Here is a 23,095-nt window from a genome sequence, read left to right as displayed (position 1 = left end):
GAACGTCTCACCATTCCATGCTGTCATTGTAATACCCGACATCAACACCATCCTCTCCCAGTACGTTGACTATCGCAGCTCGACAGACATCCGCCATTTGTGGTGTTCCACACGTAACGATGGCCAAGTTGCGAGCACTGATTTGCCGATACTCCCTCATCACGCCCTCGATATGCGGTCTTCCGAACCGTATCTCATATGGTGGGTTGATTGGTAGCTTATTTGGATCCTGAGCTTCATCTTCTGCCGCGCCTGTGAGATACACCGCCATGTTGACTCTCTTGCTGTGAATCACAGTCGCCAGTTCTTTCGCGCAGATGTCGTCCGGAAGATGACGCTGAGGTACTGCCCAGACGATATGAACTCGTGTCATACAGCCGATCTTTGAAACGAGGAAGTTGGAGTGAGAGATTGCGGATGTGATCCCGGAGCCACCACAGATAACGAGGACGTCCGAGTAGTGGGATAGATCAAGTGCGTCGCCGTAGGGTCCCTCGAGGAAAATAGTTTCTTGAACCGAAATCTGGTCTGCGGAGTTTATGAGTTTCTTTTGGAGTCGGGATGTCATGCCGGAGTACGGTCGAATCAAAAATGAATGGGCCACCTCGTTGTCTGGAAGGTCGTCCGAGCTCATTGAGCGGGCATGGTGGTCGACTTCCTTCTTTGCAAAAGATCCGGTTGGGGATGAAGGCGGGGACATATCTGGTCGAAGCCACGAACACATGGTGAATGGATGGCTTTCGTAGCCGCGAAGTCCACCAGGCATGTACATGTAGTAGTATTGCCCAGGGACTATTGCCTTTTCGGGGAAGAAGTCGGTGATGTCCAGGCGTACCATCTCGGTGGTTGGGTGATAGCTTGCTGTAGCTTTGACGCCATGAGCGAACCGTGGCAAGACACTGGCATAGACTGTACGACCAATACGCAGCAGCCGATCGATACTCCAGATAGCAATACATGGCCAGTAAAAGTACGAAAATTCGCCGTTGAAGATGCGGATATGGCTGGTATCATTGTCAGCTTCCATGAATGTCACTTATAGCAAGTCAATGTAACTTACTACCACAAGCACACTATGAAGATAAGAGCCATCGAAAAATGAACGGCGAGGAACAAGTCGTAGCATCTAGCTCGGAAGTAATAAGCGGAAGCCCCCATCATGAGCGACATGACGATGGTAGCCTAGAAGTGGTCAGCATTGTCAAGATCGTGCATCAAAATGACTTACAATCCCTCCAGTGTACCAATATTCGAGCTTCCAACTACTCGCGTAGTCGTTGTAAGTGGGAGTGCTATTGTAGTGAGAAAAGACCGAGTACGCAATACTATGCACAATGGCATGCACCGTCGAGATTCTAGCAATCCATCGATGGAAGCGATTATATGTGGCATAAGACCATCCGGTGAGCCACAAAAAGGGGTCGTTGCGGGCAGCAAAAAGCCAGACCATGGGAAGTTGAGCCATCGAGAGGAAACCGGTGCGGTCTCCAATGTAGCGACTAAGCTGCAGTTCTTTACCAGCGTAGCTGTCTACAAGTCAGTGATGTCAATGTAAAGCGCGGATACAAATCGTACTATAGATTGCCAGTGAAGACATCGTAGCCCGGGAAGCAGAACACAAAGTTCATGAGTAAGTAGATCACCAGCAGGACAGWTTCCATTCGAGGTGGGATTGTGCCTGTTCCCGTGGCTTCTTGACAGTGCTTCCCAAAGGTTGCAGGGAGGATAAGCTTCCTTCGAAGCCACAGCCAGGTACTCGATTCTCGCTTGTGGGTATGCGATGAAACATCGCGAGCCATGAACATTTCAGAGATTCGGTGTACCATTCCAACAAGAACGACAAGGGCCCAGAAGCCGATTAGTGCGAAGCTGAAGGTGAATCCAAGGTCCCAAGCTCCGTAGAACGATCTCTATACATTGAGTCAGATGGGGCCATTCATCGGCATTATCAACCCAACGACCACGAGAGTCGTGACGACTTACGTCTGTACGCTCCCCAATTGCCGCCCATTCCTTCTCCGGAATTACAGTCGAATTCAACGGCGCCGCAGCAGTCGCAGCAGCAGCAGTGGAGTTGATCCTTGGTAGAGCGGCCAGTGCTGTGTCGGAGAGAAGGTATTGTGCAATGGTAGGAAAGGAGATTCCGACTCTCTCACAATCTGGCAACAAAGCGCTGCGACCAGCGATTGCCTCTTCATAGGTGCAGTAGGCCTGAGCACAGTGGAATATTGACATGATCTGCAGTGTATTGCTGCATTGTAAAGTACGCCAGTCTGCATCGGCAGATAGTGTATCAGGCAGGGTGAAAGTGATCGATTTGACGGTAGTCCGACAGCCATCAACTGCAAAGGACCGGTGTCAGCTTCAATATCAGGCGTGCATAAGATGGGAAGGTCAAGATATACAACAATACTGATCGGACTGCGGGTAGTAATCTTTGTACCAGCTGAATTGCTGCATTTCGTGCTCCTCAGCGAAGGCAGAGGATATCCAGAGAGACGCCAAAACCAGCGTCGATCTCAAAAAAGGCGCCATGGTGAACGGAGATTACTGAAGTCGGCGTAGGGGCAGCAGGGAAGAGCTTTAGTATCTTCCGGATCAATWCCAGACAGGGGGCCCCATGTAGTCACGAAACCTTCAAATGGCCAGATGCAAGCTTCATCCCGAGGCCATATAAGGTACTGTAGGAGCAGTCCATGCAAGCAATCGAGAGAACAGTGGGGGGCGATGAGAATTGTGGTGACCTTTGGAGGGTGACGTGTAAAAGAAGTCCATAACTGACTGACTCGCTGCATTTTTGGAGCTTGACCGCTAGGTGCAGATGCATAGGAAAGAGTTAAAGAGTGGTGCTCGAATCAGGTCATTGATCAATCTGATAAGATGGTGTCGGGAAATGGAAGAACATAGGAAGAATCAAACCTGGCGCAAAGTGGCCAATCGTAGCCATATTTGATGGGATTTGRGTTCGGCGTCGATCAGGCGTCCCAAGCCTTCTCTGACAGTGATGCTGTACTCCGAGTGTACCGTTGCGATCCTATCAAGACAAAGCTCGGAGGTTTCCAATGCTCTTACCATGAGGACGGCGTGCTCTGTGTGCCTCCTACAGCAATGGCATTCGGTTGTTTGGCGAGGGCTAGCAAGTCATCTCTCACTGGGCCGTAATTCTGTAGGAGAGATTGATGAAGAGCTCGCTGTGAAGTGGCGAAGGACCGATCCTACACGAGCTCCGTGTACGACACTGAGTCCTGTAGGCGGTAAGTTGCAGACGACACCGGTTGGAGAAAAGGTGGCCAGTATCCTCTAGTGTATGTCCATAGGAAAACCATGTTGATGCTCGACCAGCCCTTCGACTCTCACGATACCGTATGGAGGAGTCATGCAGGGACGGTATTGAAGCTTAAAGACCCCGGCGGCCCAGTACAGGGACTCTTGCTGCGGGAAAGGACGAAGTACGAGCCTGCGTCTGGTAGTGAGCTTGTGGTCGTCATTGCAGCGGACTTGCATTTCTCTCCACCATACTTTATTCCTTCAAAAGACCGTCTGTAACGTCGACTGCGAATGAGCGGATAGTCGCWCTAATCTGGCAATCCACACCCTGTGGATGAGGGAGTAGAAAAGGATTCGAAATAGTCGCTCCTCGGCTCCCATTTGACCTGTTCATCTGATCAAGGACAATGTAGCTCCGAGCCTACACTGGACAAAGGCAGGGTGTTAGGTACCCTATCCATTGTAATGCCATCATCTGGAACAGTGCCAAATCCAATGCGATGCTATCAACTGGAACATCGCCAAGTCCAGGTGAAGAGCACGCTGCGGAAAAACAATCAGCGCGCTCACTCAGCGATGGCGGCAGCGACAATTAGCGATATCGGCCAACTCACTCAAGCAAGCTGGTCAAACCTTACTCGACGGCATCACCCCTTTGTTGTCCCAAGGTGTTCTCTATTATCACCACTTGCTTGTTCAATGCCATATGCCAACTGCAGATTATTGTGACAGTCATTCCATCATGGCGAGCAGTGCAAGCCTTCTTACCTGTGCTTTATCTTCCCTGGACCCAGATGTGGAGCATTAAGGCACCATGTTAGCGCCCCGCACCTTGGAATCCTTGCTGGAGCTCCAGGATCCCTCTCTTTGTTGAGAGAAAAGGACGAAAGGACAGGATGGAATGCGGGGACACACGAGGATGCTCCCATTCGCAGTTTTGAGCRATTCTGAACGGAGAATGTCAATAGGCCACAAACGAGCTTGATGTTGATACAGAGCACATCGCCTCGGTACCGTACATGCTCATACACTCTCTTGAGAATCATGTCCACAGCCCGCAAGAATCCATCATCTTGAAGCAACCTCCTACAATTTACTCTTGCTCTTCGCAACATACGTCGCAATAGCATCCATCAACGGAGGACTCAAACAATCATAGCTCTCCAATCCCACCTGGAAGTCAAAAAAAAGTCAGCATTGCAAAGAAACCATCCCAACAAAACCCCCTCCAATATTCACAGGGCAACATACCGACTTGAATTTCCCGCGTACATCCTCAATTCGACTCGGATCAAACCCCTGCTCAATAACACTGCTCACAAAAGCAGCAAACTGCGGTTCCTGCCATCCCTTGTCCTTTGACAATTCCACATGCACAAAGTCCAAGCCCTTGAAAGGATGATCAACATGAATTCTCCCAAACATATGCACGCCGCATTCCCTGCACGCATTCCGCTGGATAGTCGCCGCTTTATTGACGACGGAAAGTTTGTAGGCGTTGGCCGTGACGGAGAGATTCTCGACCGGCACCACCGCGACGACGGAGAAGAGCGATCCCTTGGGTTTCCAGCATAGCGAGCATCCGCAAGCGTGGTTGTGAAGGACGTTTCCCTTGATGGTTACCACCACGGGGTTGGAAATGCAGTGGCATTTCAATGTGCCGCCGTTGAAGCTTGAGCTGCCTTTTTGCAGACCATTGTCGATTAAAGGGTGGATTTTGAGACTCATATTTTTCCGCTTTGTGTTTGTTTGTTGTTGTTCGAGAAAGTGTAGGAATTTTTGGGAATGCGTTGTGGGATGGGGTGATTATAAGTATGATGAAAAAAAGAGCTCAATGCTTGGGTTCTACCTTACCTACCTGGACATTCGCGCGCGCGCGCGCAATCAAGCGGGGTCATCGCGGAGCAATGCGGCTGGTTTTTGACTATGCAGGGGTACTGATGCTGAATGAAGATCATGCATGGGAGGGATTACAAGGAAGGTGTGTGGTTCCAAACGCCGTTCTGGTACTGATTTCCCCTCACACGAAAGCGAACCCGGCTTGGTATTCGATATCTTAGAAATCGACCGAAACCGATCGAAATCGCCAAAAACTAAAGGGCAGGTCAGATTTGGCGACTGAGGAAAATAGTGAGTGTATCGTGCAAAAATTGAGACTCCATGTCGCTGACTGGCTGTTGTGAAGCTTCTTGTCACTGAAATGGTCGGGCAAGATCCATCGAAGTGTCCGTTGCTGGAGCCGGCCAATGTACTACCAAACATTGTCTCTATCGTCATCATAGAGACCTTGTGGGCTATGCGGAATCGTGTCTTGGCTTCTCGCATGTGATTGTTCGAAAAGGGCCTCCAGGCGTCGAAGTTGGAGTTTTCGCCGCAGTGAAGCGGGCCAGACTCCGCCTCAGCCATGCCTCGGAAACATCATTCTTCAAGGCCAACACACTGTTAAAAGCTTGTGAAAGACTATCAGTTATCTCTACGTTACACAGGTGAGGTTACGATAGACTCGCGTCCGTTGTTTGATATCCCATGGATGCTGGCTGACCTTGATGGACTGTGGAGCCATACAGAGCCAGGGCTGGGCAGTCCATTTCGCATCCCGTCTCCTTCCTTGAGGTATCGATACGATGCAATGGGTTCAGCCCATCTCCTCCTCCGAAATCAACAGCAAATGCATTGATGCTCGTACGCGCATGAAAGCTAGAAGGAATCTCGACCTTCACATCACAGCACATTCCCTCGCCGTCCCGATCGGGCAGAACGACCTCAATCCGTCATCACTTTCAAACACAGCAGCGAATCGTGCTGATATCTGACCTGAATACTCGCCACGCCGAGAGCTAGTTCTCAATTGACAGGGATAGCATTGTAGTCACCTGGTATGTCTTGAGCCTCACTCTGCTTGGCCTTGGCCTGCCGCGGGGGGCTCAGAGGCAGAGGGCTAGTAGCCTTCCTCTTACGGCCGGTAGCCTGCTGAGTCTCCACCGAAGACATGTCGCGCGGCGGAAAGACCGATTCAAACTCGTCGGCCTCGAGATCGTACGGTGTGTCCATCCCGAAGCTGCTGTTCTGGACACCACTCGGATAAGTGTGTCCGGCTCTTGGTGGGAGACTTCTGATCAAGAGGTTGGCCGGATTGATCGTCGCGAGGCGATGGTCGATGGGATCGTCTCGCTCGAATGCGCCGCGCGTGCTGCGGGGCGACTGGTCTCGCTGGTACAAGGCTTCGACTGCGTCCAGATCCTCCTCGGGACTGTCGCTCCTGGTGGCCGCGGCAATCGGAGTGGACATACTCAGCCGCGCGGCATTCCTCATTCGGTGTCTGTCAACATACATGGTGCCAACATTGTTCCGAGTAGATCCGTTGTACGGCTCCAGAGAAGAAGAGATCGTCATATCAGCGAGGTTGCGGCGCGTTTGTTCTTCAATAATGGCCATGCGTCGCTCCTTTTCCCGGAGAGCCTCCGCAATCTTCACAAAATGAGAAACTGGAACTGGAATGACCTTTCTTGGTGTTTGAACTGGAGCCGAGTCTTCCGAAAGAGCCCTTGGTATTGCGGCCCGATTGTCTGCCAGGAATGGATCGCGGTGGGGTGGAGGCGCAGATGTGGATGGGTAGGTGCGATGTCTGTTCTCTCCAGCGAGACCCTCAACTATCGGTCTTGATTGGACGCGTGCTGTGGCAGCAATGGCGTCCTGAGCCCGAAAGGGAGTCGTGCTTTTGACAGGAGGACCACGCCCACCCGTCCGTGCAGCCTCAATTCCAGCCAAAATGGATTGAAGGGCAGGTGAGGGACCACTAATTTTCGCCCAGGCTGGGCCTGTGACTTGCGTCGCTTCGCTGCTGGAATCCTCGACGCCACCAGCAGCGGCGCCCTCGTGGGATGGGTACGGCGAAGGTCCTCTGGATGACGATCTGCTTGGGCCTGGCGGAGCCATTGGTGGGCGGCTCGAAGACTCGAATGACGGCTGAGTTGCCGATCGTGTCGGCGGCAGCACTGGCGGCCTCATCGACGGTCGAGCCCTTGTTCTAACCACGGTATGATGTACTCCCATGTCTGCCGGATCCACTGTCGGGCGGTCTTCCCTGCCGTTTGACTGCCTCATCAATGCTCTCGTCGCCGGAGGGTGCTCGTCTACGACTCTCGACTTCAACGCTACGCGTTCCTGGATGGTGTAGGAATTCCTCGACGCCGCGCGCATTTCAGCGCGACTTGGAGGAGGAGGTGGTGGCATCTGAGTTGGAGCCACTCTACGTGATTGCGGTGGGTCAAACTGACCACGATCGAGTCCCTGAAGCGTTGGGTCGGACTTCATGGCTTCATCGTGCTCGGGCATGAGGCCCCTCCGCCAGGCTGACAGGTCCCTCTGGTGATAGTATCGCTCTACAGGAATCTTGTCGAGTATGGCTTTCGCCTTCTGGTAGATCTCGTCGCTTTCGCTCAAGGGCGATGACTCCGCTGCTCTTGCAGCGTCTGAGTTGAGAGAGTTCTCTGCTTCACTCGCAGCGTCTGAGTTGAGAGAGTCCTCTGCCACGCTCGGAGTGTCTATGTTGAGAGAGTGCCCTGCGAAGCTTTGATCGCCTATGTTGAGAGATTGCCATGCGACGTTTTGAGCTTCTGTGTCGAAAGAGTGCTCTGCTACGTTTGGAGCGCCTTCGCTGAGAGAGAGCCCTGCGGTGCTGAGAATGGCTTCCTTGAGAGAATGCTCTGCGGCATCGGGAATGGATACACCTAGGGGCCCTGAGGGCGAGCCCTGCTTGCCGGGGCTCTTGTCGGAACTCTGCATCTCCATCGGCGCGACTTGAAAGGGGTGCTGGAGGTGATACTTATCGACAGGTATTTTGTTCCGATGGCGCGACCGTGAGAGCTCTGCTGCGTGATACTGCGAAGAATTTTACGGTGAGATTGCGAGGAGGCGGAAGATATCCTGCGTACGGCGCTGAGTTTGTGACAGTTGAGTAGCTGTCGTAAGTAGACGTGCTGTTCTCCGGCGGAGGTCAAATGCAGCGCGACGGCGATGGCGGCAGCACCAGCGGCGGTGGCTGGCACAAATTGATCAAAGATCTATTCGGCGTACGTGATGGCGACGGTGTTGAAGGYAGGGTATGGTCGTGAGAGCAGTGACAACCGTCGACGCTTTGTCGGCCAGCTCGTTGCCTGATGAATGCGATGATGTCCGGGGCTAGGTGTTGGTGATGAGGGTGAAGCAAGATGCTTCAGCAATTAGTGAGTCCGAGTCTGCATCGTCAATCTCGAATGCTGACAATAAGGTAGCGAGCGATCTATCTCTCCGACGCAGGTGCAACACATGGACAGCACGTACCCTTATCCACGCAGATACATAGTAACAGCAGCTACTACCGCCACCTCGAAAGGCCTCGACTTACTTCTTCAGGGCGAAGTCATGAGTTCAACCGCATCAACCGCAACTCTACACCAAAAGTACCGGCATCTCCGTCACACGATCATCCAAACCGCTGTCCGATCTTTCGAGCGCACCGCCCAACACCACTTCCTTGATTCGAACGAGCTCAATCTCCTCTGCCATTGGCTACAGCAAGAACACCCGCATACTTCTCGAACCACAACCGTCCTAACCCTCAAGGCGCCGCATCAAGTCCCATGGTATTTCGAAGGAGGATATTCTACAAACACAAGGGCTACCAAACCTGCTGTCTCGCAAAGCTAGTGACTTCAGTGTCATTCTAGGAGGGCTACAGTCACAACGATTGAAGCCATCTTGATAGAACGTACGGCGCGGGTAAGAGCAAGAACTCTTTGGACCGGTGACGCAAGCAATCAAGCCCTGACTACCGAACCATACACGTAAGTCCCGACAGACGGATCCGAGTGTCCATGGTAGTCTCAGCTCGAGCTACCGGCGGATCAGGATCAGAAGTAGAACTCGTGCTAGGTTAACACATATGTGGCCGGATATGGATTGGAAATCTTCAAACCGAGCATGTTCTTCCTAGTGACTCCCGCGAGTCTCTCATCGGCCGAAATTTTGTCGTTTTGCTGACCACTTCCTGCTCCACCTCTCGCAGAGCCTCGGTGTAGCACAATAAAACTGCGTTCTTTGGGCGCAGTCGCGACATGTGCTTGTTCTGGAAACCATTGCCGGCGAGCGAAGGATCCATGATCAGTGCAGGTACGGACCCCACTAATGCAGAACAGAATCGACGTGTTGAGGTCTTCATTGACAGCGCGAGTCACTACACAGCCTCTAGCAGAGCCGCACCTTGGAGATTGCTGCCGTCAAAACTACTGCTACGTATTCTCCCTCACCACCCGAGTAGCATTCTTAGCGACCTAAACGACATTACGCGACGAGAAACAACAAGCGGCGAAAGGTGTGTTGAAGTTTACCGAATCGATGCTGATGTTTGGCCGTAGAGGCAAGGGTGGCATCGCTCCACCTTCCATACATGTTGGAACCGAATGAAGAGTTGGATCGAAGCCATGGCATTGTGGGGCATGGATGCTTTCGTCACAATCGATTGATACACAAGAATGACTACGGGTGATCACTCCACGAGAGTCTACAACAATTGCCGGTGGCTGTTGATATACGGTAAGAGAAGTTGGTCATGCAGACATGGTTCCTCCTCGAGTCTACCACCGGATGATCGAGCGGAGCGCGCAGAGGTTAAAGGATACATTGAACTTCACCTCGCATCGTCTTGGCGATGTTGGCGACTTTGCTTCACCGGATCGCTGCGACGAGCTCTGTCATCACGAAGCCGCGCCATCCGCTACGATGCGTTCCCCGAGTTCCATTTTGCCATGGGCGACCGTCGACGCAAAATCCGAGGCTCTGTGGTCTRGTCCATGGAGAGTCACGTTGAGATTTTGCCTTCGTTGTTCAATTCCTTGCTCAATATTTTACTCCACAATCCGCATGTGCGCTAGCGATGTATTTATCAAGCATTGGCCAAGAACACTGCTTGGCCTGACTCTGGACGCCGCTCATAAGAAGGATATGCCTTGGCGACGGAATCCCTTCTCGAGATCTGATATCACCTCTCGCTAGGTTGCCATGGTGGTGGCACTCGTTGCGGATATGTTCGTGGTAGTCTGGGTGGTCCTCTCGGCTCTACTATTCTCGTTCGAGCAGTCCCAGGCATTTCGACATTAGAGTGGCTATCACTACTGCTAGATTCCTCTTCGCTCGAACTCTCAAAGACCGGCTCCCGAGCACGACCCCCTCTCCTGCGACTAGGCTCTCGAAATTGATGAACCTGTCCTCCTCGATGCGTGATACCTCTGGGTTCCCGAGGAAGACGACGGGAAGCTGCATATCCTGCGAGACGGAGTGCAATAGGGTGGTACTCTTTCTGCTTCTTCTTCTTCTTCTGCTTCTTCTTCTCCTCGTCTGCGGTGACATAGCCAGTCCCTGGTGGAAGTATTTCGGGGTGAAAAGCAAACACTGAGGGTGCAGGCGCAGGTGTCTGCTTCTTCTTTTTCTTCTTCTTCTCCTCGTCTGCAGTGACATAGCCAACACCTGGTGGAAGGAGTTCGGGGTGATAAGCAAACACTGGAGGCGCAGGAGGAGGCTTTGGTGGGTAAGGATATGTTTTGTTCAAAGGTGGAGCCTTGCTGCCAAACGGATTCGAAAGCTTCAGTGTCGGCGCCTTACTGGCCGCAGATTGATGAGGTTGCGCATTTGATGAGGGATGCGACGGCACTCCTGCTGGTTTTGGTCCGGCCGCTGCAGTTGTAGCCGTAGCTTTCCACGTTGGAGCTTTGTTGCTTGTAATCGGTTGTGACACAAAATTTACATGATGAGGCGGAGGAGGTGGCCCCGATGAGTGCTTCACGGCCGCTAATGTCGATCCGGTCTCTGGAGCTGTAGCTTTCGTCGCTGGAGCTTTGTTGCCTGTTATCGGTTTTGGTAGAAGATTTACATTACTAGATGGAGGAGGTAGTCGTGGGAGGTACTTCGCGGATGGTGCTGGCTTGCCCGTAGCCTTCGAATCCGTCAACTGAATTGCCTGGTTGTCCGTCGGTGGCTGTGGCGGTCGCGGCGCTACTGGGGTAGGCAAAGGCGAAAGAGGTGGTGATGGAGACTTCTTCGTGGAAAGTGCTGTCTTCCTAGATGGATTGGACGCTTTTGTCTGTGGTGCCTTGGCTTCTGCCGCTGGTCGTGGTGGTCCATGATTGGGATGAAGAGGATGAGCAGGAGGAGGAGGAACTGGGATTAGATCTTTGTTCAATGATGTTGGCTTCTTCGATGGCTTCACCGTGGTGGGAGAGATAGGTCGAGGGTCCTTTGTCGGCGAAGGGACGTTCACAGGCGGTGGTATCGGGTCTTTTGGGGTTGGTGGAGGTGAAGTGTTGATTGACGATGGCGGCGTGGGATATCCCCGTCGACGCCGTGCAACACAGCACAACAGAAGTCCCAACAAGACTATTGTCCCAAGTGTTCCCACAAATATCCCTCCAATTTGTGCTGGTGTAAAGGGGGTCGATCCCAGCTTCGATGTGGTGGATGTGGAGCCTCGTGCCGCCAAGCCTTTCGTCCTCGCCGTTCCACCTCTTTCAAGAATCCATCTCGTCGTAAAGGACACCGCCGTCCTCGAACAGCATCGACTTGGGAAATCATCCTCACCCGCCAGCATATGTTTATAGCTCGCCGCATGAAGCTGCAGCTATGCATGTACGGAGATGTCTGCGTGCGGCGCTGCTACTTGAGTGGATAACAGAGCATAGCTGAATGTCCGTATATTGTTGCATCCCATCACGATCTCACCACATCAAGAATTGAAAAATGAGGAGGGGAACGAGGCTGGCATTTTCTAGAGCTCGTGCTCCCCTCGCATCTTATCGGCGCGAGTGGAGTGTGCATCCACCATGCAGCTACGGGCGAGGCTGAGTAGGCGAGTCTCTAGCGAGCAGCACCATCTCGCTAAATCCACCAGCGGAGTGGACCTCACCAATATCGAATAACTGAACGAGGACAACACCGAAAGTGTACCACTCGCAGGACTCTGGCACGGCGTTGTGTATCCTTCGGGCTGAAGTCTAGCCCATGGCACAATGGAGGACTCCCCCATGACGTTCGAGRATCTGGACAATCTCTGTGAAGAAGCCCTGGCGGCCTACGAGGAAGGAAGCTATGAAAAGGCCCGCTCTAGATATATGAAGGCACTAAGCACCTGCGATAGCCTCATGGATGATGACTACCGGGTCAGCATCCGTCAGTACTTGGGTATGTGTTACTACCGGCTTGGGGTATTTAAAGAAGCGGCACGGTATGATCGGAAAACGCTGGAGATTTTGACCAGTCGCAAAGATGGAGGCGGTACAAAAGTGGTTGTCCTACGCCACAATTTGGCTCGCGATCTGTCGGCCATACACGACGTCACTCCGCTCGACAATTTGGACAAGCTTGAAGAAGCCATCATCCTTCACGATCGGAATCTCGAGGACCTTCAGGCAATACACGAGAGAAAGGCGGAGCTATTGGAGACCAAGTATAGTCTAGCTTTTGATCTGGCGAAACTTAGTAGATTCTTGACCGACACCGCAGCCATGTCTTCGATACTGGAAAGGGCGGCCGACCTCAACCAACAGGTAGTCAGGGCTAGAGAGCGATCGAACCCAGGGGACCCCCTCACCCTGCAATCAAGGCACAATCTTGCGAGTGTCCTGTACCATCAGAAGGAGTACCCCGAAGCCAAGGAACTACTGCTGAGGAATCAGAAGGAGTTCAGCGCACTCTCCTCGACGGAGAAAAAGGAGCACGCAGTGCTGCGTCAGAGTACTGAGAGGTTTCTCGCGGCATGTTGTGAGGCAACAAAAGATATAAGCTTGAGTATTAAACAGATCACCAAGAAGTCCAAGAAGCCCCGCAAGCCCAGTACAGCCTCGAAGGACGTCAAAGTCGTGTCGAAGATTGCGATTCATGATGATGCATCAGGCGGAAGGCTGTTGAATGCAGATGATGCGACTGCTGTCGTCAAACCGAAAGCTGCTCCGACCGGGCTCGCATCATCCTCATCATATCCCCAAGGCGGACCTCTGACCAGTAATGGTGGAATTGTGCCATCGTCATCATACTCTGGTATCGCTACAGGCGGCAGTTCCAAGGTTCACATGGGCAATGCTACTACCAATGTACATGCAACGAACATTCRTAATCACTACTACTACAACTCTCCGCACCCGGTGCCGGATGGAGTATCTCACAGCTCACATCCACAGCCACATCCGTCCTTCTCTCTGGAAGCTCCCACATCCCAAAATGATGGCGTTCAAAGATCAATCTCGCATGGACATGTTCTCCAAAGCAATTTATTGCTACATACTGCTACTGCTGCAAAGCCGAGGAGCTCCTCAGGCGTGCGGACTCAAAGATCTCCCTCGAGAAACCCGGTGAGGAGGTCAAGAAGCGTTTCCAATCCAGAATTAAGCGGTACAGACTCGAGAGTGGGAGACAAACGTATGTCTGTGCCAGAGATCAGGACTGCTTCCTCTGACGATAGTGATGAACGATCCAGAGGCCGGCGAAAAGATAGGATCCGAGAGAAACCATCGCATCAGACTACATCACTGCATCCTGTGCACTCAAGCGAATCCCGCAGCTCAACGAGCAGACACACACCTCAAATTGGATCAGAAAGGGTAGCCAATGGGAGTTGGGGAGAAGGTATGTATAATAGAAGATGACCATCGTGATAGAATGCCCTGACAGTTATCCTAAGCGTCACCAACGGGAAACAAGGCCGATAAGTKGTTCTCAGATCTACGTGAGCATACGCATGCACTCTTACACTACAACAACAAGCCGCAGATCCCGCATCGACGCCGTGTCCGTGTGGCCATTATAGACTCTGGCCTCGACCGCCCGCCAAGAAATTCTGTTCGGCGACCAGACATCCTCAGACACCGGCATCGCTTCTGCAGATACAGAGATTTCACCCTCGAGGGAACTCGGTGGACCGACAGCGATCATGATTTGCATGGCACAAACTGTGCATCAATCTTGCTCCAAGTAGCTCCCCACGTGGACCTTTACATTGCGAATGTCGTCAAAAGAAGCACAGGCAAACCATCCCCTTCCAGTGTCGCCTTGGCTTTGGAATGGGCATTGGAGAAAGAAGTCGACATCATTTCAATGTCCCTTGGGTTTGACACGATGTACGAAGACATCAGCAAGCAAATTGACCTCGCGAGACTGGGAGGGGTATTGATCTTCGCCGCGGCATCCAACGATGGCCCGAATGCTCCAGACTGGGGTGTCTTTCCCGCCTGGCTTTCAAACGTCTTCTGCATCAACTCCGCAGATGTCGACGGAGCCATGTCCTGGTTCAATCCGAAATACACCGACGAGAAACTCAACTTCGCATTCTTAGGCGAACAAATCGCCATCCTCGATGAACACAACCACACCCCCTTATCCGATCCTCCCAGACTAACAGGCACATCTTTCGCAACCCCCATAGCAGCCGGTACAGCAGCTCTCGTACTCGATTTAGTTCGCATGCAGAATATCGAAGATCAATACCCCAAAATTGAAATCTGCTTGAAAACTTACGAGGGAATGTCGGCCGTGTTCAAGAGGATGAGTAGTCCTCCCACGGCTTTTGGGGCGGAATTCTATAATGTACGACCTTGGCGATTATTGGGTAAGAAGGGACCGCCGCTTTCCAGAGCGGATGAACCGAACGAGTCRAAGCAGTGGTATGCTTTATTGAAGGTTGTGGAGTGTTTGGCTAAATTTGGGGAGTTTGATACGGGGATTGCGACGATGTCGTGAGGATGTAGTATTGGTCTGTCTGTCTTTGTGGGGAGATGTCATTCGATGTTGCTCTCTGGATTTTTTTATACTGTACTGTTGGAAATCTCGAGAATCGACGATGTCTTCTATGCGTACTTAAGATGGCCTACATGGCAGCTAGAATCGAAAACGATCAACAACGAAAGGTATCGAAGCAATCTAGGAGCACCACAGCAGTCCATGCTTCTGTCACCCAGTATATGACAATCGCCAACGTATCATTATGTCCCCGGGATTCTCACTGACTACAACTTCCAAGAGGAGCCTCTTATAAGACAAACATCTAAAAGCTCGGCGATATCTTTCCCAATCCAGAGCGAAGAAGAGTGCAGATATCAGCTTCGCAACTTGACGAGCTATGAATACTCTGGTAAGGCGGGAACAAGCATAAAATCCCCTCATAACTTCAATCGTTCGTGATCAAAGGAAATGTTTAGGCTTAGATTCCACTATAGATGAGCTCCGTATAGACTTAACAAGTATCGTGGAAATATACATCGCGTATAGTAGGGCACTTAAATGATCAGACGACTTGCAATTATAGGTCCTAGAAAAGCCCATTGTTAGAAAAGGAAATATACTACATTTCCCTTAGTAGTAGTACTAAGAAATAAAACAAACCGTAATATCTATAATAACGAGAACGTAATATAAAAGAAATCGCCTAATCGAGACATTCGACTCTCCGTGAGGTCTCTGTATTACACACTTAGCGCTACCCTTTACTAAGCATTATTACCCTCCTTTGACTTTGAGGAGAGCGAGAGCTACCTTAGTAACGTTTGATTTTAGTAGCCCTTTTTTCGAGCGTCTATAGGAGCATGTTTCTATCTCCATCTCTCTCTCTATTTCCATCCCTCTCTCTCTCTCTCTCTCTCTCTCTCTCCCTCTCTCTCTCTCTCTCTCTCTCTCTCTCTCTCTCTCTCTCTCTCTCTCTCTCTCTCCATCTCTTCTTCACATATATACACATCCATACAGTTTCCAAAATCGTATGCCATGCTACGCAACACCCCGCTTAAAACCCCATCCATGCAGACATCCATGCATCCATCCATCTATACAAATAAATGGACTTCAACTCCCATGCTCATTTGATCATGCTCATTTGATCATGCTCATCCGATCAAAAAAAGGTAGTAAATGTACATTTCTTATTCACATCAGAAGTGGAAAATAGTTGATCCAAGCTGGCGGAACTCCTCAAGCGCTGGGAGGAGGAGGAGGAGGAGAAGTCGGCGAAGATTCCGTCTGATTCACCTCGCCGCTCTTCTCCTCGACAACATCCCCAACATCATCATCAACAGCATCCTGAATCCTCTCATCCTCCTCAAAAATGACATCCTCCGCTTCTCCTCCAAAGCTCCCTGCAGGACTTCCATCCCGTGCATCTTCCTCCACCACCACAACATCATCATTCCCCTCCTCAACAGGAGCAGCAGCAGCAGCGTCTCCCACCTCTTCATTCACCTCTTCATTTCCATTTCGAACCCCCTCATTCACCCCCTCAACTCCATTTCCACCTCCAACCCCCACCGTCGCCCCAAACGCCTCCAACCCCCTCAAAAACCCCCTCTCCCTCTCCCGAACCAGCCTCCTCCTCGCACTCTCCTCAAAACTAAAACGCTTCAACACATCCTCAATCCGCTCCTCCACCAAACCCTTGACATACCCCGCGACCCCTCTGCCGCGAAAGATACCATGAAAGCGATAACTCAACCACAACCAACTCACGATACCCTTATGCAACCTCTCCAAAGATCGTAAATAATCCCTCTTGACGCTGATTTCTTGGTCCAGAGTTTCCAACGGTAAACTTTTGATGTCGAGAAATGAGCCCCCAGACTGCGTCGCGATRGYGGTGGCGAGTTCCGGGAGAAGATCTTCCCACAGATCGGCGTCGCTTTTGGCGGCCGGGCAGGAACAGATGATGTTGCGGTCGGAGATGGTGAGGCCTTGGACGGGTTCGATGAGATCGGCAATCCAGACTTGATCTCTCAGATTGCAGAGGTGGAAGCGCGCGTGCATTTGGCTCAATTCGTGTAATCTCGTGAGAATGTAGGAGAAGGGGGTTCCGGGTGGGAAATAGTTGGAAAATCGTTCCAGCACGGGATTGGGGGGGAAGAGACCTGCAGTGAGAATGGGTTCGGGTTCCGAGGACATGGCGGCTTTGACGATGGGGTAGTCGAATTTTTCCAAGGTGGTGATGATGCCGATTCCATCGGGAACGTCGCCAGAGGGAGGCATGGTGTATATTTGTGTGGGTTTCTTGGGTTTGGGGGTGGAGGTTGGTGGGGTAAAGACTCGTTGCACCGTTTCTACGGGATCAATCTCTTCTCTAACCACTTCCTCGGGAGGTTCCTCGCCCTTGACGGCGGCGAGTTCTTGTTCACTGACGTCCTTTCCGTCGCCCTGATTGGCCACGCGGARACGACCGGCGCGACCGCCGATTTGCTTGATATCAGCAACCGAGAGAGTTCTCTGGGCGACACCGTCGAATTTGTTGGCGGCTTCGAAGATTACTCGCTTGATGGCGAGGTTGAGACCCATTCCCACGGCATCACTGGCGACGAGGTAGTCGTACTCGTTGTCGGGATCGTTGAAGAGACGGGCTTGTTGCGCGCGGGTTTCCGGTGGGAGGGATCCATAAACGGTGGCGACCTTTCTTCCGGTCTGGCGTTCAATCTGCTTGCGAAGAGCGTGTATGCCCATGACGGAGAAGGAGACGATGCAGTCACCCTTGCGCAACTTCTTCAGGTTGCCGTTGAGAGGGGCGTCTGCCATCATGAGGGGGGAGAGGCGTTCGTAATGATGCACCGTCAACTTCTCTCCAATCGACGCACACAGTTCCTTGATCAACGGCACCGTCCTCTCCTCCCCACAGAGATGGACTTCGTCGGCCATGACGCCGAGCAAGGCCTGGGTCCAGGCCCATCCTCGTTCGGGACTGCCAATCATCTGAATCTCATCGATGACGGCGACTTCGATGTGTTTGTTAAGGGGCATCATCTCGACGGTGCAGGCCATCATGTCGTACGAGTAAGAGTTGGGGGCACCGCCGCCCGATGATGATGATGATGATGATGATGATGATGATGATGCTTCGGGGGAGGGGTCGGCGGGCGTGTCAATGGCCCGTCGCTCCTCACCGGTGATGAGGGCGCAGGCCTTGCCCTTGGCATTCAGGCGCGTGTAGACTTCATGGGCGAGCAGACGGAGGGGACCGGCGTAGGCGCCACTCTTGGCCTGCTCCAATCGCTTCAGGGCGTGATAGGTCTTGCCGGAATTGGTGGGACCGACGTGGAGGTGGATTTCGCGTTGGAGGGTGCGGGTGCCGGGGAACCATTCGCTGGGATAACGCAAGTCGGCCAGGATCTTCTGATGTCGCACATCGCTGGCGGTGAATCTGCTGCCGATGACGAGGCCGTAAAAGGCGTATTTGATGCCATCTTCCAGCCCATTGTTGCCTCGCAAGCGGTAGGCCTCGCGGAGATCCCTCCACCATTTGCCGGGCTCTCTCTCCCCGTCCCCGTCCCCGTCCCTGTCCCTGTTCTGCACATTCCTCGCGCTTCTTTTGCCTCGGCCACCCTGCTGTACATCCTCCCAAATGCCGTTTGTGAAGTGACGCCACATCTTTCTAAAATCCACGTCTTTGCCCTTGTTCGTCCGGAACGCGCCCGTCCCCACATCCTCATCCATCTCCTCCTCCTCCTCCTCCATGTCTTGCGTATCGCGGGCCCATTGCTTCAACAGCGGCGCATCCTTGACTTCCCGCTCCACCTTGGCCAAACTGTTCGCCAGCGCCTCCTGGAAGCGCGTGTCGAGCCGATCTCTCTGCGATTGCGCGCCCAATCCCCACTTCCGAAGACTTTGCCCGGGAGGCGGCGGGTCATCCAAGCCGGTTTTACGGATGACACTCGAGCCCGCTATCCTCGACCATCCCCGAGGAGGAGGAGAAGGTAGAGGAGGCGCATTTCCCTCAGATGTATAGTAGCGGAGGAGACTCCCATCGCGAGAGGAGGAGGAGGAGGTGGAGGTGCTGGTGGAAGTGGAAGTGGTGGTCGGTTGCAGGAGGTCGTCGAGGTTGATGTGCTCTTCCGGCTTGATGGCGTCGCGGCGGGTGGAAGAACGGTGACGACGTTGTTGAAGKGAGAGAATGTGTTGCCGAAGACAACATCCATGACAGATGTTGTTGCTGCTGCGAGACAGCAGCATTGTGGGTGGGTGAGCCTGTCAATTCAATGCGAGAATTTATTCAATGATGATGATGAAGATCCAGATGGACGTTGCACGGAAACGCGCTCGCGAGAAATTGTTCAGAGGTGACGACGTGTAGCAAGCAAGCCGGGGTTCGGGGATATTGATTCAACCCATCTTCGCTTTCATGGACGACCCATCAATTCCAATCAATCAATCCCGTCTTCTTCGCCGCCAAAAAGAAAAGAAGAGAAGTTTCATCAACAACACAATGGCATGTTCAGGCCAGGCAGCTCAATAATACCACATCCCTCCAGCACCACAATCTTTCCCAACACATTCCATTCCATTCCATCTTAGGCACACAGCCCATTCCGCCCGTCTCACAGGACCCAAAAAGAAAGAGAAAAAGGAACAAAATAACATTCAACACCAGGAATTCCCCAATCGTCACCGACTTGAGTACTAATCTGGCGATTACACGCTTAAATCGGCCAGAGCGGACGGGATGGCTTTTTTTCATGCATCTTTGATCGAATGTGCTCATATCAGGTACCCAAAAGCTCATATCTGCTATCTCTCAGTGAAATTCACAGGGGAACGAACTCGTCATCAATATCGCCAAGAATCAGTCGGATCTGACATGTGAAAGAACAGCCAGCCGACATCTCACGCTTTCGCGAGGAACGTAGTGTGTGCACGAAACTCACCAACCACGCCTGTTTCGCACGACGCTCCATTTCATGTTCGTTGTCAAGACAAGTAGATCTCCCCGAAAATACATCACCGTCATCATCACAGACGAACCGACCGCGCCAAGAAATTTCGGGAAAGATACCTAGCTTCTTTTCGGGTACCGGGTTAACGTCAYGTTCATGAGCAGGGTAGGGCAGGGCATTCATCAGATGGAACTCCCGACAATGAAGCTGTCTCGGTCACTGTGTGGCGTGTGAAGGTATGAGTTCCCGATAAAAAGATACGGGACGAAGCAGACAGAAAATCAATGTATGTAGCAGAAGTCCCTTATGTTGAACGCTGCCTCGTACCTAGAACTACTTTTATGCTATGAAAAGAAGAAATCTTGCACAACCATTGAGTGATCAAAGAACGATGACATCTTACGACTTCGTCATCGTTGGCAGTGAGTGATTCGCAAGCAACAAACAAGGTCAGCAAGCGGTCTGACTGTCAATGATATCTATCCACAGGTGGCCCCGCTGGCTGTGCATTGGCTTCGAAACTTGCCCGGAGTAACAGCCGCCCGAAAGTCCTATTGATTGAGGCTGGCAAAGATTATCCCGCGACGAAGAAGAATATTCCACATGGACAACGTTGGCAGCTTTTCCAGCAATCCGAGCTGAACTGGGGCTACAAGACCGTCCCGCAGGAGCAATGCCATGGCCGCCAGATCGACTATTCTCGGGGAAAGTGTCTGGGGGGGGCTCGAGCGTCATCAACTTCTGCGGCTACAGTATCGGCTGCCGGGACGACTTTGAAGAATGGGCGAGGATTGTCGGCGATGACCACTTCGGCTGGGAGAAGATGCAGAGGCGATTCAAAGACCTCGAAACTTTCCACGATGCCGTTCCAGCCGACATGAACGGCAGAAAGTATGCGGCACCCGACCTCGCCGACCACGGATCCTCCGGGCCTCTTCATGTTGGATTCGCCTCGGAGTGGGAGCGGGACGTCCCGTCCATGATGGAGGCGTTCGCTCAGGCAGGCTATGCGATTAATCCAGATCATAATTCCGGAAACCCACTGGGAATCTCAATATCCATCAAGAGCGTTCGCAAAGGAATCGCATCGTCAGCTCAGGACTTGATATGGAACRCCCCCGAAAACCTCACCCGTGGTGTGTGATGCTCCTGTTCAGAGGCTGTTGTGCAACAACCAAAATAGGGTAGTCGGAGTTGAGAGCAACGGGAAGCACTGTAAGGTCCTGCATATGATTTGCAATTCCGGGAAGCTATTCTAACAGTGGGGATTTGCAGACTTGGCCTCGAGGGAGGTGATTCTCAGCGCGGGTGCCCTCAACACCCCCCAGATCCTGATGCATTCCGGAATAGGCCCTTCCTCCCAGTTGGAGAAATTTGGCATACCAGTTGTACTCCATAATGATGCCGTGGGACAGGGTTTACGAGACCACTTCTTCTTCACGGTGGCGCTCAGCCGAACGGACGACACCAGCGATCGAAGGAGCTTTTATGGAGATCAGAAAGCCATGAGAATGGCCCAAAAGCAGTGGGAGTCCGATCGTACTGGGCCATGGACAGTCTTCGGGTGTGAGACGGCCATAGGCTGGTTTCAAATCGGACGAAATGCTTCAATCCGACGAATTCAAAGCTCTGCCACGGCATGAGCGAGAATTTCTGCAAAGGGAAACAGTGCCGCACTTTGAGACATTCGCCAACATTCCCCTCCACTGGTTCATGGAAGATTTTCCTTCCCATCATCCCGCTTACGTCACCCTCACGGGATTCCCATTCAATGCTCAAAGTCGCGGCGAAGTCGTCTTGCAATCCCCAGACCCGGACGTCCCGCTGTTATTCGACCCTAAAATCTTCCACCACCCATTCGATTGTCGCATGGCCATCATAACGCTCCGCAGTCTCCTCCAAGTCGCAAATCACCCCGACTTTAAGAAGAATACTTTGGGCGTCATAGCGGGTCCGTCCACAGAGTCCGACGACGATATTCTGGAATTCTGTAAGCGCAACGTGGTCTCGACGTGGCACATGTGCGGGGGACCGCGAAGATGGGAAAAGAGCAGGATGGAATATCTGTGGTGGGACACGACTTCCGCGTCTTTGGAATGAGGGGGTTGAGGATTGCGGATTTGAGCATCTCCCCCATTTTACCGAGCTGTCATACGCAAAGTACGGGGTACGCGATTGGGGTTGCTTGCGCGGAGAAATTGGTCCACGAATATCGTTTGGACGATACGGTCAGCAGTGGCTCTCGACAGAAAAGTCGGCTCTGAGATGCGCTCGCAGAATGGTATGCGTAGGATCCACTCAGTACTACGTATTCTGAAAGATGTCCAAGTTGAGCTATGCTACATTTGTAAAGCTCCGTTAATGCTGGGATCGTGCTGTTATTCATCCGATGTCCATAAACGATGCATCCAGTGTACTGAGCGGCGCGAGACTGCTATCGTGCAGTCCCATGAAAGTGGTGTGGTCGAGAGGAAGGTTGAAGTCATAGAGGTCTGGTGCAATTGTTGAGGAGGTGATCTCAAGACCACCAGTAAATGGCTGTGGAATATCCAGGAGCGAATACGTGGTGCTGTCTAATGTTCGGAAATTGTAATCGCTAGCGCGTGAATTGCTGATATCAAAACTTCCGTCCTCGGGTAATGGGACGACGAAGGGTTGTGGAATATCCAGGAGCGAGTATGTACTGTTGTTTAGTGCGTAGACGTCGCCACCGAACAAATCGCCAATGCTACGACTTCCAACCTCAGGAAACGAGGTGAGGGTTGCGCCAATGTTGAGCGTCTCAGGCTCTTTCAGGCTTCCGAAGTGCTCAGCGACAAGCTGACTTTGGTGCTTGAACCTTTTCTGTTCTCTCTTGTCGATGTAGGAATTGCAACATCGTTGCAGACTTTCATTGATGGCCAGGTTGCGGCTGGCAATCGGGTCATGTGCGTGGAACAAGTCCAGGATAGATCGGGCCGCTTCCAGGTATTGATTTATCCGCAGCAGGAGATCGTAGTCCAGGAATACGGACAGTGCAAGGATCAGCGATGCCGTATGGACCGAGTTAACCATAAAAGGCAGCCTTTTTGGCAGTCTTTTTAAGCTTACTAAGCTCTAAAATAGTTCTATAAGATTAATAGCCGCGGTAACGC

General features: G+C 52.1%; 6 protein-coding genes; 2 read left to right on the top strand and 4 right to left on the bottom strand.

Moving 5' to 3' along the window:
* Positions 1–7: 7 nt before the first annotated feature.
* On the bottom strand, positions 8–2,535 carry RCC_12053 (uncharacterized protein; the record flags this gene model as incomplete). XM_023766562.1 has 6 exons in its annotated part: positions 8–1,004; positions 1,061–1,182; positions 1,229–1,526; positions 1,576–1,910; positions 1,984–2,342; positions 2,406–2,535. 6 exons carry the CDS (start codon positions 2,533–2,535, stop codon positions 8–10), a joined length of 2,241 nt encoding a protein of 746 aa, XP_023622330.1.
* Positions 2,536–4,353: 1,818 nt separating this feature from the next.
* On the bottom strand, positions 4,354–4,995 carry RCC_12326 (probable Putative glutathione-dependent formaldehyde-activating enzyme; the record flags this gene model as incomplete). XM_023766561.1 has 2 exons in its annotated part: positions 4,354–4,440; positions 4,519–4,995. 2 exons carry the CDS (start codon positions 4,993–4,995, stop codon positions 4,354–4,356), a joined length of 564 nt encoding a protein of 187 aa, XP_023622329.1.
* A 1,116-nt stretch (positions 4,996–6,111) lies between these two features.
* RCC_01291 (uncharacterized protein) lies at positions 6,112–8,058 on the bottom strand (the record flags this gene model as incomplete). Its single annotated transcript, XM_023766560.1, has 1 exon — positions 6,112–8,058. One exon carries the CDS (start codon positions 8,056–8,058, stop codon positions 6,112–6,114), a length of 1,947 nt encoding a protein of 648 aa, XP_023622328.1.
* Positions 8,059–12,305: 4,247 nt separating this feature from the next.
* On the top strand, positions 12,306–15,027 carry RCC_12112 (uncharacterized protein; the record flags this gene model as incomplete). XM_023766559.1 has 2 exons in its annotated part: positions 12,306–13,917; positions 13,973–15,027. The coding sequence occupies 2 exons, from the start codon at positions 12,306–12,308 to the stop codon at positions 15,025–15,027; spliced, it is 2,667 nt and encodes an 888-aa protein (XP_023622327.1).
* Positions 15,028–16,248: 1,221 nt separating this feature from the next.
* Positions 16,249–19,260, bottom strand: RCC_01289 (uncharacterized protein; the record flags this gene model as incomplete). The annotated part of the gene is made up of 1 exon (XM_023766558.1): positions 16,249–19,260. One exon carries the CDS (start codon positions 19,258–19,260, stop codon positions 16,249–16,251), a length of 3,012 nt encoding a protein of 1,003 aa, XP_023622326.1.
* Positions 19,261–20,352: 1,092 nt separating this feature from the next.
* Positions 20,353–22,061, top strand: RCC_01288 (related to alcohol oxidase; the record flags this gene model as incomplete). XM_023766557.1 has 6 exons in its annotated part: positions 20,353–20,383; positions 20,451–20,492; positions 20,630–21,097; positions 21,150–21,176; positions 21,237–21,527; positions 21,631–22,061. 6 exons carry the CDS (start codon positions 20,353–20,355, stop codon positions 22,059–22,061), a joined length of 1,290 nt encoding a protein of 429 aa, XP_023622325.1.
* Between the last annotated feature and the right edge of the window lie 1,034 nt (positions 22,062–23,095).

This window comes from Ramularia collo-cygni, assembly GCF_900074925.1.
Source record: "Ramularia collo-cygni strain URUG2 genome assembly, contig: RCC_scaffold01, whole genome shotgun sequence".
Taxonomy (NCBI): Eukaryota; Fungi; Ascomycota; class Dothideomycetes; order Mycosphaerellales; family Mycosphaerellaceae; genus Ramularia; species Ramularia collo-cygni.
This window is presented reverse-complemented; position numbering and strand designations above follow the sequence as displayed.